Genomic DNA, 13,607 nt, shown 5'->3' on the forward strand with positions numbered 1-13,607 from the left:
CATAGTCAGGCTCAAAGGCAATAAGTATCAACGAAATGAATGATTGTTAAAACACTTAGTGGGGTTTTCCTTTATTTTCTTTCAACTGTTTGGCACTTAGCAGCCATGAAAGCCTTGAAAGAAAAGGTCTTGTCCACTTTGCCAATTTCTCTTCCTTTTGTGGTCCCTCCATCTCTTACTCCCTTGATTCTGATAATCTTTATTACAAACATCAATTATTTATATCTCCAATTATCTCTTTCTCCACCCCCCCACTGTTTTTGGAACAGTCTTTCTGCCCACAACTCTTGACTGCAGTCTTCCACTCGTAACTATTGAAAAGGCAAGACAACCCACTCTTCTTTACTATGGGTATTTGGATTTTTAAATTAAAGTGTTGGGGTTCATTTATTTTTGATGAAGTTTCCCTTGAATTTTGATTCTTGTACTACCCTTTCAGCAGTGAAACATGTACATGTTAGTTCAAAGGATGACACAGATTTAAGTTCCATTAAATCACTAGACCAGCAAACATTTATGTAACTGGCTGCTTTCAGAGCGAATCAATCCAATTATAAGCAACTCCATCAAAGTTAGCAGGTTGAATTGGATTGATTTGGAAACTAAGCTAATGATCTGGACTGCATATGACCAAACAATGAATCCAACGTTTGCCTAACCTGTCAAGGATGAGGATCAAACAGTAGTGACCACATTGAAAGAAAGAAAAGGAGATGTCTTTTTGAATAAACTAAGCGCCACAAAGACAAAGGCCGACAGATTTTGACTGTTATTCTTATGCTTTTAGGCACAGGAGAAGATAAACTTTTCCCGCCTCTTCAAACTTAGAACCTCCCCTTTTGCATCTCTTTTAAAAGCAACAAGTCGTGGCCAATATTCATTTTCGGACCACTTTCAGTAATTAATCTCTAGATTAATCTTAAACCTTTCAGATTTTGAGAGGTTCCTGCCAGAATCTTCACAGAAAGACAACCCTTTTCTTCTTTTTCTAACTTGGGTTGAGGAGCATAAAATCTAAAGGAATCAAGACTTCCCAGTGATGCAATTTACATTCAAACATGATTCTTTTATATATATATATATGTGATAACGATTTCAGGGTACCTATTCAAAATCCTTTTTCTTTTGAACTTTGAGTTGAAGAGAATCAAATCTATAGGAATCAAGACAATATACAACTAGTACCCTTTAGCCATGAACATGTTACACCATCCACAAGTTCTGCTACTTTGTCAACCCTAAGACAGGAACACATTTTCATGGATGAAGATTGGCCCTTTATCTTTTCCTTTTCCTTTTCTCTTTTTCCGTATATACAACATTTACAATTATAAATCTTCAATCTTCATTCGATATCTCATTTCATGTCTACTAAACAAGTTGACAAGTGAAAGCAAGGACTGTTTTTTTTTACAGAAATAGAAATGAAAGACCATGATTTATGGTTATGGTGGGCTTTGAAAGACATTTCCCAAGTTAACTCATCCAGCCTCACAGCCAGGATTATGATTTCTTGCTACATTTATTGCCTTACCCTCTTCTTCTTCTGGTCCTCTTGATATGAGATGAAATCCAATTACCACCATGTTAAGGTATTCTGGAAAGGTGCACAATTAACCAGCTATATATCTTTAATCTGCAACTCTTGTCTCAGTTCAAATAAAAGCTTCTAAAGACAAAGAAAAGTATGAAATTAAAGGGGGAATTGTCAACAATGCAGGACCAATGTCACTTTGCTGCTTTTCTAAGGATACCCACCATTCAATCTAAATAAAAGCTACCATCATTCCAATTTAATAATTAAACCCTCAATAAATGTTTGGTGCCAAAAGAAACTCCCTCGTGAAAAAAAAAAGGAGGAGGAAAAACGGTTCTTCCTATTTGATTCTATCAATGATTTCAGATTTTCGGTTCGTTTTAAAATAAAATTTTAATTTTGTAGTATTTTATATTAAAATTTTTAAAATATATATTTATAATAAAAAAATCCTTCAATTTTGACATTGTAAAAAAAAAAGAAAAAAAACGGACGAAAAGAGTATTGTATTTTTTAAAAATAGATGCATGGGTGCTATTGTTCCCTAGGTGGATTGGCCCTTTATATTATTAAACAAAACAAAAATAAATTATTAGAGAAAATCCCAGTTCCAAAATTATAAATCATTTAAATAAAAAATAAAAATAGTGGCAAAAATAGAATATGCTTTAGTATGTTCTATTTATATGAGGCTTTAAATTGTCTTAAGAACCCATCTAACCAATTAATTATACCCAAAATTTACCAGTAAAATAGGGCACCATGCTTGCCCAATAAGTCCACATTATCCCTTTTATCTTCCCAAATAGAGTAGACCAATAATCTCCAAACATTTGGCACCCAACTTTCCCTATATTTAAATTTTAATTATTCAAACCACTTTAATCAAGTATTGATACGTGTATATATTATATTTTGTTTTCGAGAAATTAGGCAACGTGATATTTAAGGGAAATAACAAATTTGAAAAGTAAATACGGAAATAATAACACGAACAATAAAATGTTATATTTAATGATAAAATTTTTTACGTGTTTATTTGGAAGGTAATTTTTTAAAATTATTGTACTTAATTATCTCGAATTGAATTTAACTCGATATTGGGAAAATAAAAAAAAATTAAAGAATTAGGTTAATTATTTAATTTAATACCAGGTCCTTTTTCAGTTTATTTTTAGAAGTATTGCAATTTAATGGAGTTGAACCCACTGCTTAAGGGCAAAGGGCAAAATATTCAGTCTACTTTAATAACTTACTGTCTATCCTTTAAAACATTCCTCGTTCAATAAAGTTAAAGATTTATTAAATAAACATTCCTTTGTTTATTTATTGCATATTTCAATCAATTTCATTTTTTTATGGATTTAAGGGATAATTAAAGTTTAGAATTTAATTTTTTTTCTTATTTATTTCAAAAAATAGAAAAAAATGGTAAATGAATTTCATTAAAGAGTTAACTTTAAAAGGATGAAATTTTTTATAATATAAAGATGAATGCATTAAATTTAAATCTCGTAGAAGGTTTTTTTAAATACGAAAAAAGAATGCGTTGTAATAAATGAAATGAAATACGTTAGAAAGACGGAACGAAATACTGAAACAGTCATTTTTAAATGTAAGTGCTTTTTATGGTAAAAATAAATGTACATTTATTGTTATATAGTAAGTTTCTATTTCTAGTAAGATGTTTGCTATGGGAAATTCCTGTTATGGCAAAATTCTTAGGAGAGACTGAGGTTGAGACTCGAGAGGAGATGATAGACCTCAAAAGAAAGGCATTAGCAGCACGTAACGTTTTATCAAGACAATGAGCTTAATGGAAGGAAAGATGGATGGATAGATAAATAGTGAGACATCGAGCTTCCAACATGCAGCAATGGTTGCGGATTTAACGAGTTTTGATCGAGCCAGAAAGAAAATAATAAAGGGGGTCTGTCGTCCGCACGCTCTAGGGGGGTGAAAGACAAGTACCGAAGTGAAAAGTGTGTTCTGTTCATGTGACATTTGTTGAGGTGGAGTGTGGTGAGAGTGTCTGGAAGTAGGCCATGCTTCCCACCATCTTTTGCCTTAAATGAGAAACATCGTTCCTAACTCCTTAATTACTTAACTTCCTTCATCTTCCCACACTTTCCAAGGTAAACCCCACAAGCCCACAACAACAACTCCTTTCTATCTTCTTCATCTCTTTCTTTGTTTCTGTCTTTTTTAACCAGGCTGCAATTTTTGGGCCTGTTTGGGGTCATTAGCTTGGTGGGATTTCTTTGATTTTGTTGATGAAAAATGGGGACTGAAAAGAAAGTTGTGTCTGGGGAACATGAAGTGGGAGGTGCTGCAAGCCAAGGAACAGTTTCTGTTCCTGTTCAACAGGTATGTTCCAGCTTCTTTTGTTCTGTGCCTTGAGTCCTGTATTATTTCTTTTTTTTGTTTGTTTTATGTTTGAATTGAGACCCCGAAGAGAATTTTCATGGCCACCTCCAATTATGGTTTTTTTTTTTTTTTATGATACCAAATGATTTTTTTCTTTTTGAACAAGAGGAGTTCCTGCAACTGAGGATGTTAACTAGCTTTAGCTCTTTCTGGAAAGGCTCTGCATCGCTTCGCACAACCTTTTCAATTTTGTTTTTTGGAAGCTTTGGCTCTATGCCAGCTGAGTTCTGGTTAATGCTAATTTCTATGAGAAAATAAGTTCAGAACCGGCTGCATGCATTTACCATGAGAATTCATAGCTGGAAATGTGTAGTTCTATAAATCAACTGGTATGATTCAGCTAAGTTGCAGATCATGTATGTTTACTTGATTCAAGACTATGATTTAGGCTGTTTTGTAGGGCCTGTTTTATGGGGAAAGTAGACTGCATGTTAGCTTCAGTCTGGTAAACTTAAACCTTACTAGTGATCTTTTTACTACCGAATTTGGAATTTTGCAATTGGTCCCAGAAAAGTACGTAGATATGGCTGAATCACCCAATCATCTTTGGTTTGGAAGAAGTTTCTCTTGGAACATTATCCCCTTAGACCACAGCTCATGTTGGAGGGTGGAAGTTTCAAGTTTGTGTAGAGATGTTAGATTCGATTAACTAAAAAATAAGGTGAATTACATTCAACGAATTCTACATTTTATTTCAATGAGTGGCGGAATCTATAATACAGAGGAGCAAGTCTATGCACCAATTGTGCGGTATTTGTCAGCCCCCCTTGCACTAAAATCTGTAGTATTTGTTCAAAGCTCTTTTTTTTTTTTTTGAAACACTCGGAAGAAAATAAGGCTGGCTAGTTTAAATACTGAAAGCAACTGCCAACTGCAGTTCTTCTTTGTATATTTTCTTGCATAATGATAAATTGTTATTGTTTGATCTTCAGGTTGAAGATTCAACGGGAATAACTGAGGAAACAACTCATGCTCATCATTGGAAGCGAAGCAATCTCATTCTAGAGATACCCTCAAGAACTTTGGAAGACTCCTCTCAAGAGTCTGTCGTAATAAAGATGCCCCCAGCACCTAGTCTGACTCCCAGGAAAGTGAATTTTCTCTTGACTCCTAGTCCATCTGATGCAAGAATTAGTGGGTCCCCAGGTCCCTCCTCATCTAGAGGCAAATCATCCTTGAAGAGTCTCTTACCAAAACTAAGCTTCAAGCATAGAAGTATTAATTTGGATATTGAGAAGGCTGCAAACTTTGCTCCAGAATCTTCTTCTACTTCACTAAGAGAGAAGCCTTCCATCTCAAGGACATTGTCACTTACAAAGATATTTACTCCTCGGATAAATAGGACATCGTCACTACCTGTAACTCATATTGCACAATCAAACTTGGAGTCTGCAGGCAGTGGAAGCCTAGGCAGCTCTGTAAATTCTAGTGTAAGTTTTGTGACATTTTGTCATGATTATGACTAGTCTATTTATTGGATTGGTATTGTCTTTTCTAGCAATGAGCTTGGTGAAAATTTGGGGTGTATCTCCTAGGATTAACTTAGTTGGGTAATCACTTTGATGCATATAGGGGCATGGTAGCTGGTCGCTAGAATTATTGTTAATGTGGAGTAGAACTTACATTTTTTTAAAAAAAATATTTCCCAGATTTCTTCTATCTGAAGTTAGTCACTTTCGTTCAAGCATTTGAATGTCTGTTGTTTCAAGTTGTCAGTTTCTTTGCAGAGGAAGGGAAATGTGCTGCAGATATCTCGCTCACTTTCAGTCCCTGTAAACGACAAAGAAGGAAACTTAAGGAGAATGGATTCATTTTTTCGTGTGGTTCCCTCAACTCCACAAGTAAAAGAAGGAGAGATAAGTTCAAGTGCTTCTTTGGGACCTGATGATGGTATTTCATTATCTTATTTATCTATGCATTTGTGCTTGCGTGTATATATATCAATATGTATGCTTATGTTCAAGTTTTCAATGTTGCCTTGGGCCCTCGTTATAGTAGCACAATTAGAGCACAGACCATAGTTTTGGAGTAGGTACCCCTCCATTTTAATCCATACAAACTTGTTAGCATCTGAAGGTTTATTGTCAAGCAAGGTGAACCACTTTTGTCACCGATAGTCCTTTCGGTTTCCACGATGAGATAGGTATCAGAAATGAAATCTTAAATCATGGGATCAACACTTTAACATTAGACTAAAAGCCTTCTTCTATCCACGTTTTTAGCAAGAAAATGAAGCATATGAAGACATTCAACCTTGAACTTTTGTCAGTAACTCTTTTCCTTTCTAAGATAATTGCATTCTGCACTTGTGGAATCTCTTAATAAGGATTTCCAGCCGATATCTTATCAAAGTCCCATTATTCAGAAAACAGTGACCCTGATGGGGAGGACATACCTGAAGAAGAGGCTGTTTGTAGAATTTGTATGGTTGAATTATGTGAAGGAGGTGAAACACTTAAGATGGAATGCAGCTGCAAAGGTGAACTAGCTTTGGCCCACAAAGACTGTGCTGTGAAATGGTTTACCATCAAAGGCAACAAGACCTGTGATGTGTGCAAGCAAGAGGTTCAAAACCTACCTGTCACTCTTTTACGAATCCAAAGTATGCGAGCTCGAAATGCTGGAACAAGTAGAGGTCTTCAGGCTGATGTTCATGGATACAGGTAAAGAATAATTTGCTATTGACCCACTGGTATATCTCCTAATGAATGGCATTATATTCCTATGATTGCTGGAAACTTCTAGGATAGAAATAAAAATATGTATCATGTGTAGCTCTTTGTTTCCAACCCGCAAGATTCTTTGTATTTTCTTCTCACATGTTGTCTCAAATATTGATTGGGTCAGTGGTTTGGAGTTACTTTTAATGTTGTCTCAAATATTCCTTGTATTTGCTTCTCACACACATGAATAATGCAATGATCAAATCTAGAATGTTATGCACTACTCCATTGTAAAATTTATAACGAGGAAGGGTGTCTTATGGACTTGCAATGTCTTTCTCTATTCAATATGCCCCTCTCCCGCTTCCTTTTTGCAACTTGTATATATTGGAGCAGGAGTTTTCGTGTGCCATTGGTTGATGTTTATGTGTTATGTCTTTGGCTTCCATGGGCAATGATGCTTTGGTTTAGTTCATCCAACAAGTATCCCTGCTAGATATTGTGTAAAAACTGAATTTCAGGAGTGCCTTCTCTTGTTCTATGTTATTTCCATGTTCTTTATTCTTCTATATTCTGATTTTATTGTTAGATGTTTGCAGGATTTGGCAGGAGGTCCCTGTTCTTGTTATTGTCAGCATGCTTGCATATTTTTGTTTTCTTGAGCAACTTCTGGTAAGATAAGCTGTTCCTCATTCATATTTGCCCTGATTTAATATTCTGTCCTTGATATATATACATATGTTTACCTGCAGGTTGGAAAAATGGGCACTGGAGCAATTGCTATATCTCTTCCATTTTCTTGTGTGCTAGGCCTCCTTTCATCCATGACTTCATCAACAATGGGTAGGCTGTCAAACATACTTGAGCTATATAATGAACATTTTCAATGTCTAATCAACATGTTTTTATATTATTTATTATTTCTCCCTTTTTTTGGGTGGGGGTGGGAGTGGGATATATTATCCTCTCCACCTGAAATAGGAATATGGTCACCACAAATTAGTTGTTTTTGTTCAGAACCACCATTTTAGGTTTCGCCATTATATTTTTAGGTGGGAGTGGAATCTAATCTCATGCACATGCATGCTTGCGCACACACTAGACACTCGCAGCGGATAAGGGAAAACCATAGTAGACTAGGCTGTGAAATACTGGTACACTGATGACAGTCACAACTCTGAAATTCTACAGGAAATTCAAATATTGGATAGGAAATTCCTGCTAACTGTTCATTAAGATTTTCTGACTTTGACCTCTTGAATGGTTGCATTCAGTGAATCGAAGATTTGTCTGGGTTTACGCATCAATTCAATTTGCTTTGGTGGTTTTCTTTGCTCATATATTTTATTCTTTGGTAAGTGGTTCTCTACACCTTTTGGCACCCTTTTCCTTGCAATGCTGTTTGAAACTACTTGATTTTTTCAGTTAGGTTGTAATGGGGTGACACGGAATTTTCGAGTCCTAGATTGATGGTTATATGTGAACATCCTCAGTATGTAGAATTGTTTCCTTTTTTTGAGGATAGTAGCAGTGTTTCTATTCATTACATTATTACTATTATTTGATCATATCCCAAACCAATCAAACAAGTTACCAAATCCAATGTATCAGTGCCAAGGTTATTAAACCGCACTTTTTTAGTGATATTGCTGTACCAAAACCGACTATGAACATTCTAAACATAAAATTTGTGTGAAACAGGGTCGACTAAAACCAATTTACTTTAAATGTTTCATGGTCTGCAGGTTAAAGTGCAAGCAATTCTATCAATTCTCCTTGCAACATTTTCTGGATTTGGTGTTGCGATGAGTGGGAGTTCTATCATTGTCGAGATCCTACGATGGCGAAGACGATGGCAGGCCTGGTCAGAGGAGCAGCATCACAGTTCCCAACTGTTGACTCGACCACCAGTCCAATCCCCTAGAGCTGTTAATTCACCTCGGAGAGGTCCTAATGTAAACCAGCAGAACGCCGGCAGCTGAACTGATCTCTTTACTTGGTTAGCCCCAACACGCAGGCTCTCTCAGACGAACACTATGTAATTTATCCATAGATGAAGCATCTTTTGCTTCTGTAATATAAATCAAATAGGCTCTCTCATGCATTCCTCCATCAAAAACCACAGACCAACTACCTTACAAACCCCATGTTAGTCTCTCAGGTTTGATCTTTTCTAAAGACAACCATGAACCAGGTTGTAATGTGCTTGGCAGAAAGGTATAGAAATAATACATTTTGGCATTGTTTGAATTCAGTTACTTCCTTTTCCAAGGCTGTGAAGATGTACTATGAAAGAGTTTGTTTTGTATCAAACAAAGGAATGAAGAATGCAAGAAATGGTGGGTTCATTATCACGAAGAAAGCAGTTTTTCACTAATTGCTTCCTAATTATATGTTATAAGGTTTAAGATGAATAAAATAACATAAATAATGATATTAAAATAACATGTTAAATTTTAAATATGAAGATCATAATTCATAGACGCAAGTCATAAATTCATAGACGTAAGTCATAAATTATTGATTTTAAATAATATTAATAAATTACAAATTAACATTTATAAAACTAAATTGAAAATCTAAACACTCATAAAGATTATACTATGAAATTGATGTGCTTGCATTGTTAATTTCTCAAATTTTCTTGTAGTCATTTAGGTCACGTGATAAGCACGTGATGTTTTTTTCGCGTTGCCTAGGGCAGATTGGTGGACAAACGGTCAGACAGAAAGGCCGGACAAAGATTACATTAACAGAACCGAACAGCCTACACTTCCAAAGTACGAGAGAACTCAGAGGCAGAAACAACTCCCCAGCAAAGAGTATGAACCTTTCCACAAGATTGGGAGGAAAGCTGCCTCTTTTTTTCAACACTCGTGTTCCTCTCAGAGGTGCTGCTTAATCCACAATTTAATCGTTAGTCGCTTTCTCCTTATCCCTATTTTTCCCTCCAATTTTTTTCACAGTGTTCTTCTCTGTCAAGTGACCCAAGTCTTTGATTGAATTTTTTCTTTGGTTTTCTTTTTAATTAATATGCTTGTTTAAATGGAAACATTGATGGGTTCTTTAGAATTGATGCTTTTGGGACTGAAAGTTTGATTTTTTTTTTTTAGTTTTAAAGGTTGGATTTTTTGCTGAATGTAGGCTGAATATGTCACCCCAATTGAACTTTTGTTGGTTTTTTTAGTGTGTCTTATAGTCCTTTTTCCTATTCTTTTTGTTCCTGTTGCTGTTTCATTTTAAGCTTATGAAGGCATTTTGAAATGTTGGGTGAAACGTTCTAGGGGTGCCCAAGTTGGGGTTTGTTCCATTTTTGCAACAGAAGAGGAGATTTCGAGGTGGTTTTTCAAAGAAAATGGGTTCCAATGTGGAAAGGTGCGAGGTGGGTGTTGAAAGCAAGTTGGGGTTGGTTCACCCTGCAACAAAATTCTATGCTGATGAAGCTGTTATAGCTCTCAAAGCTGGGAAAGTTATTGCAGTGCCTACGGATACACTTTACGGATTCGCTTGTGATGCTTGGTATCTTTCTGCTTTATCCTTATTTTCCCTTGTTTGTTAGATGTCAAATGTCTGCAAAATTTGAATGTGACTAGCGAGCTATACTTCCACTATTTCGTGCCTTGAGCTTTTCTTTCCATTCCAATTACTTCAAGAAAGGAAATGGATTGGTTCATTCCAGTATGAAGAATACACTGAAAAGTTCAAAATATACTTGAGTTGGAGTTGAAGGCAAGAATTAATTTATTAATTCAAACTTTTAGCTTCTTAAGCCAGCTTTTGTAATTTATTGGTTGATCAGTAGAAGGGAAAATAGGGAGCTATATTGATAGATTTAGGAGACATTTGCTTTGATCAATCTTAAGGTTGAAAGAGAAAAAGGGTAGCGGAGGCATGGAGGGAGGAGAATGGTTTTCCTTGCTTCCTTTTTTATGTTTGTAGCTGAGTGTTTTCTGAAGCATTTCCTCGGATGAAAATGAATAAGAAGGGATAAAAGCATATAATAAGAGCATTGAGTTTCATGACATGAGAATTTCAGCTGTTGGGGGCTGAAAACTCACTCATTTGAGAAAAAGAAGTGATAATTTCCAGAGTTCATATTGTTCTCTGGAGTTACTGATTTTACGAAAACTCTCTTAAGCGAATCTATTCTCGGTTATTGTCACATGTGAAGCATTGTTCAATGATTTCCCAATAGGAGCATGACGATAACCACAAAAGGTTATTTTCCATTGAAAGTCCTTGGTTTTCATTATATGATCATTATGTTAAACACTGAATGCCTTTTGCCTGGTTTTGGAATAATTACTCACCCTTAGATATCAGCAAACATAGTTTTGCTTCATCCTTATCTTTAGAGATTGATAATTTCCTTTTATGGGAACACAATTGCAGTTCTTCAGAAGCAGTAAATAAGATTTACGAGATCAAAGGACGCAAGCATACCAGTCCTCTTGCGATCTGTGTTGGGGATGTGCCAGACATAAAGCGCTTTGCTGTCACAGACCATTTACCTTATGGCTTACTTGATTCTCTGCTGCCTGGACCCGTTACTGTTGTGCTAGGGCGAGGTTTGTTATTTGTTTGTGTTTTTGCTGAGGCGGAAAAAAAATTAGTTGTTGCTTTGTAACCTTAAGTTGTAACACATAAGATGTTTGGGGCTTTGAAATATTTTTCAGGGGAATCAAGCATTCTTGAGAAGTCCTTGAACCCAGGATTAGATAGCATAGGAGTGCGAGTACCTGACTCTGACTTCATTAGGATTATTGCCCGCGATGCAGAAAGTGCACTGGCTCTTACAAGTGCTAACCTAAGTGGGCAGCCTAGTAGTGTGAGCATCAACGATTTTGAGAACCTGTGGGAACACTGTGCATATGTTTATGATGGTGGTGTGCTTCCAGCAGGCCGTGCTGGTTCAACGGTTGTGGACCTTACTAAGCCAGGAAAATACAAGATTCTTAGACCTGGAAGGTAAGGATATGATTGAGTAGAATATTTTTATTATAACATTAGCAGATCTTCAACAAACATTTGGCTTATGAAGAATATAATGCAATCAATAGTTTCTCATTAAGGAGCTGCCTTAAGCACTATGTTTTTTTCACTGTCACCATTGAAAAGTTGTTATTGCCAAATTTCTAGGCCTAAAAGGATTTGCATATTTATGTTTTCCCTCGTATTTCCAGTGCTAAGGAAGAAACCGTTGCAATCCTTGAGAAGTATTCTCTTCTTGAAGAAGCAGCAAGTCGTTGAAGAGGAAATCGGATGGATGTTATATTGTTTTACAACTTTCAGCAGGAAACAAAAAAGGATTCTTTATGGGCACAGGAGAGAAGTGTCTCTACGGTAATTGTATCTCTTTCACCAAAACACATTCATCTGTTGTATTCTTAGGTTCCACTAGACCCAATCTTGGATATGAGAATTTTAGTAGATAGTTAAAAAAGGACAGCTTTTATAGTCACTGGAAATGAATTTCATTTCACTTTCTTTGGCAACTCATCTGGTTTTCGCCCATGCAATCGCACGGTATGCTTTCTTTGTTCTTACACTTCAATATCTCAAACCTTGTTCATGATCCTGTCAAAATCCTCCTCATTACCAGTTTCTACTTGAGTACAATGTCTCAAAAGTAAATTAGGTAGGGGACAAACATCTTGTGTTTGTATTCCCACAACCACCAAGCAGCAAAAAACATGGAAAACATGTATTTTGTTGACTGGTTGACTAGCAATGTATTCAGATTAATGTAGTCATATCGAACTATAACTCTTCCGTGGACAATCCCACCTGTCTCAACTGTTTACCGAAGAAACATAGTACCAAGTATAGACTTTAGAATGCTCAATACTTCATTACCAAAGACACCAATCCTGGGGAACTGTTCTGTTCTTTGGTGCTTCTATGTAAATTCCCAGAGTCCTGAGTTTCCTTTTCTTGCTTTTAAACCGATTCAATATCAATCGAGTTTTTCTATTCACATGGTCTACGACTTAAGAGTTACGTAAACCAAAAAAAAATTAACTAGCATTAAATTTTAGTTGAATATACGGGAAATAATACATAGAGATGACAATGGATAACGTTTAATCAAGTAATTGTGAGTATTCGATCTGATGAGTACCCTTTAACCGAGTACCTGTGAGTATCCGATCCGATTATATATGGAGTTTGCTCACGGATGGAAGATGGAAAGGGTAAACTAATTTAAGATTCACGTGTGCGTCGTGAATGTCGTGGGAACCTAACCGCATGTCTTCATGGGGATCTCAATCCTCAAAAGTCCACAATGTAAGGGGATTTAAGACAATGTTCGGTTCTTCCGACGCGCCAATCCTAGAGAGCCACGTGTTCCGCGTGAGCAAAGCGCGTGGGAGTGGGAGTAATTCATTTTCAGTTGGTTTTTTCCCGCGAACGGAATATCTTAGAACTGTCCATCAAAGATACCTAAAATTTTTGGTTGTTGCTCGTTGCAGGAAAGACCGTACTGTTAAAAATTTGCAGTTAAGCCCTTGTATTATGCCTAATTATGATTTAACCCCTTCAGAATTTTAATGTTGAGTTGAGGTGGGATTATAATAAATTGATAATTCAATTTAAATTATTTTCAAAAATGAGTTTTTTTTAAGTGTCTACTTTGAAATAAAATGTTATCAAGTTAAAATTATTTATAAGATATGAATTGAAAAATAAATATCATGTAAAAAAAATTAAAATTACAATAAGTGGAAGTGACGTTTATCCTTTAATTTATTAAGAATGTTTGAATTTATTCGAAAGTTATGAAAATTTTCAATCGATCAAAGATGAAAATGCCTAATTTAGGATTTCTAATTTATGTTTAGAAACTTAATTTTGACTTCCATAAAAGGTTTAGCCATTCAAAGTAGTTTTTTTATTTTAAGCAAAAATGTTAGGCAAAATAGGCATTTAATTATGATAGGTTCTTTCCATAATTTTACATTAATTTAGTTGGAAAGAAA

General features: G+C 35.6%; 2 protein-coding genes across 4 annotated transcripts; both read left to right on the forward strand.

The window, feature by feature from the left end:
- The first annotated feature begins 3,254 nt into the window (after positions 1–3,254).
- LOC18590865 (RING/U-box superfamily protein) lies at positions 3,255–8,881 on the forward strand. 2 transcript variants are annotated; one of them, XM_007016657.3, is made up of 9 exons: positions 3,255–3,672; positions 3,751–3,904; positions 4,897–5,394; positions 5,674–5,854; positions 6,330–6,627; positions 7,227–7,299; positions 7,380–7,470; positions 7,902–7,981; positions 8,373–8,881. In XM_007016657.3, exons 2-9 carry the CDS (start codon positions 3,818–3,820, stop codon positions 8,607–8,609), a joined length of 1,545 nt encoding a protein of 514 aa, XP_007016719.3. In that variant the 5' UTR covers positions 3,255–3,672; positions 3,751–3,817; the 3' UTR covers positions 8,610–8,881. The 2 variants fall into 2 exon arrangements, with proteins under 2 accessions (XP_007016719.3, XP_017983774.2); XM_018128285.2 differs by having other exon boundaries at positions 3,257–3,904; positions 5,692–5,854.
- A 470-nt stretch (positions 8,882–9,351) lies between these two features.
- Positions 9,352–12,122, forward strand: LOC18590866 (DHBP synthase RibB-like alpha/beta domain-containing protein). Of its 2 annotated transcripts, none has more exons than XM_007016659.3 (5): positions 9,352–9,518; positions 9,912–10,146; positions 11,020–11,195; positions 11,304–11,595; positions 11,811–12,122. In XM_007016659.3, the coding sequence occupies exons 1-5, from the start codon at positions 9,452–9,454 to the stop codon at positions 11,875–11,877; spliced, it is 837 nt and encodes a 278-aa protein (XP_007016721.2). In that variant the 5' UTR covers positions 9,352–9,451; the 3' UTR covers positions 11,878–12,122. The 2 variants fall into 2 exon arrangements, with proteins under 2 accessions (XP_007016721.2, XP_007016722.2); XM_007016660.3 differs by having other exon boundaries at positions 9,367–9,543.
- Positions 12,123–13,607: the final 1,485 nt, after the last annotated feature.

Source organism: Theobroma cacao, chromosome 9, assembly GCF_053813885.1.
Source record: "Theobroma cacao isolate CCN51 chromosome 9, ASM5381388v1, whole genome shotgun sequence".
Classification (NCBI taxonomy): Eukaryota; Viridiplantae; Streptophyta; class Magnoliopsida; order Malvales; family Malvaceae; genus Theobroma; species Theobroma cacao.

What these genes read in the sequence shown, in the direction of transcription:
- LOC18590865 (XM_007016657.3), top strand. Translation starts at nt 3,818, where the DNA reads ATGGGGACTGAAAAGAAAGTTGTGTCTGGGGAACATGAAGTGGGAGGT. An exon ending in TTTCTGTTCCTGTTCAACAG is followed by an intron (nt 3,905 to 4,896) that starts GTATGTTCCAGC and finishes TTTGATCTTCAG; the next exon opens with GTTGAAGATTCAACGGGAAT. An exon ending in GCAGCTCTGTAAATTCTAGT is followed by an intron (nt 5,395 to 5,673) that starts GTAAGTTTTGTG and finishes TGTTGTTTCAAG; the next exon opens with TTGTCAGTTTCTTTGCAGAG.
- LOC18590866 (XM_007016659.3), top strand. Translation starts at nt 9,452, where the DNA reads ATGAACCTTTCCACAAGATTGGGAGGAAAGCTGCCTCTTTTTTTCAAC. An exon ending in CACTCGTGTTCCTCTCAGAG is followed by an intron (nt 9,519 to 9,911) that starts GTGCTGCTTAAT and finishes GAAACGTTCTAG; the next exon opens with GGGTGCCCAAGTTGGGGTTT. An exon ending in GGATTCGCTTGTGATGCTTG is followed by an intron (nt 10,147 to 11,019) that starts GTATCTTTCTGC and finishes ACACAATTGCAG; the next exon opens with TTCTTCAGAAGCAGTAAATA.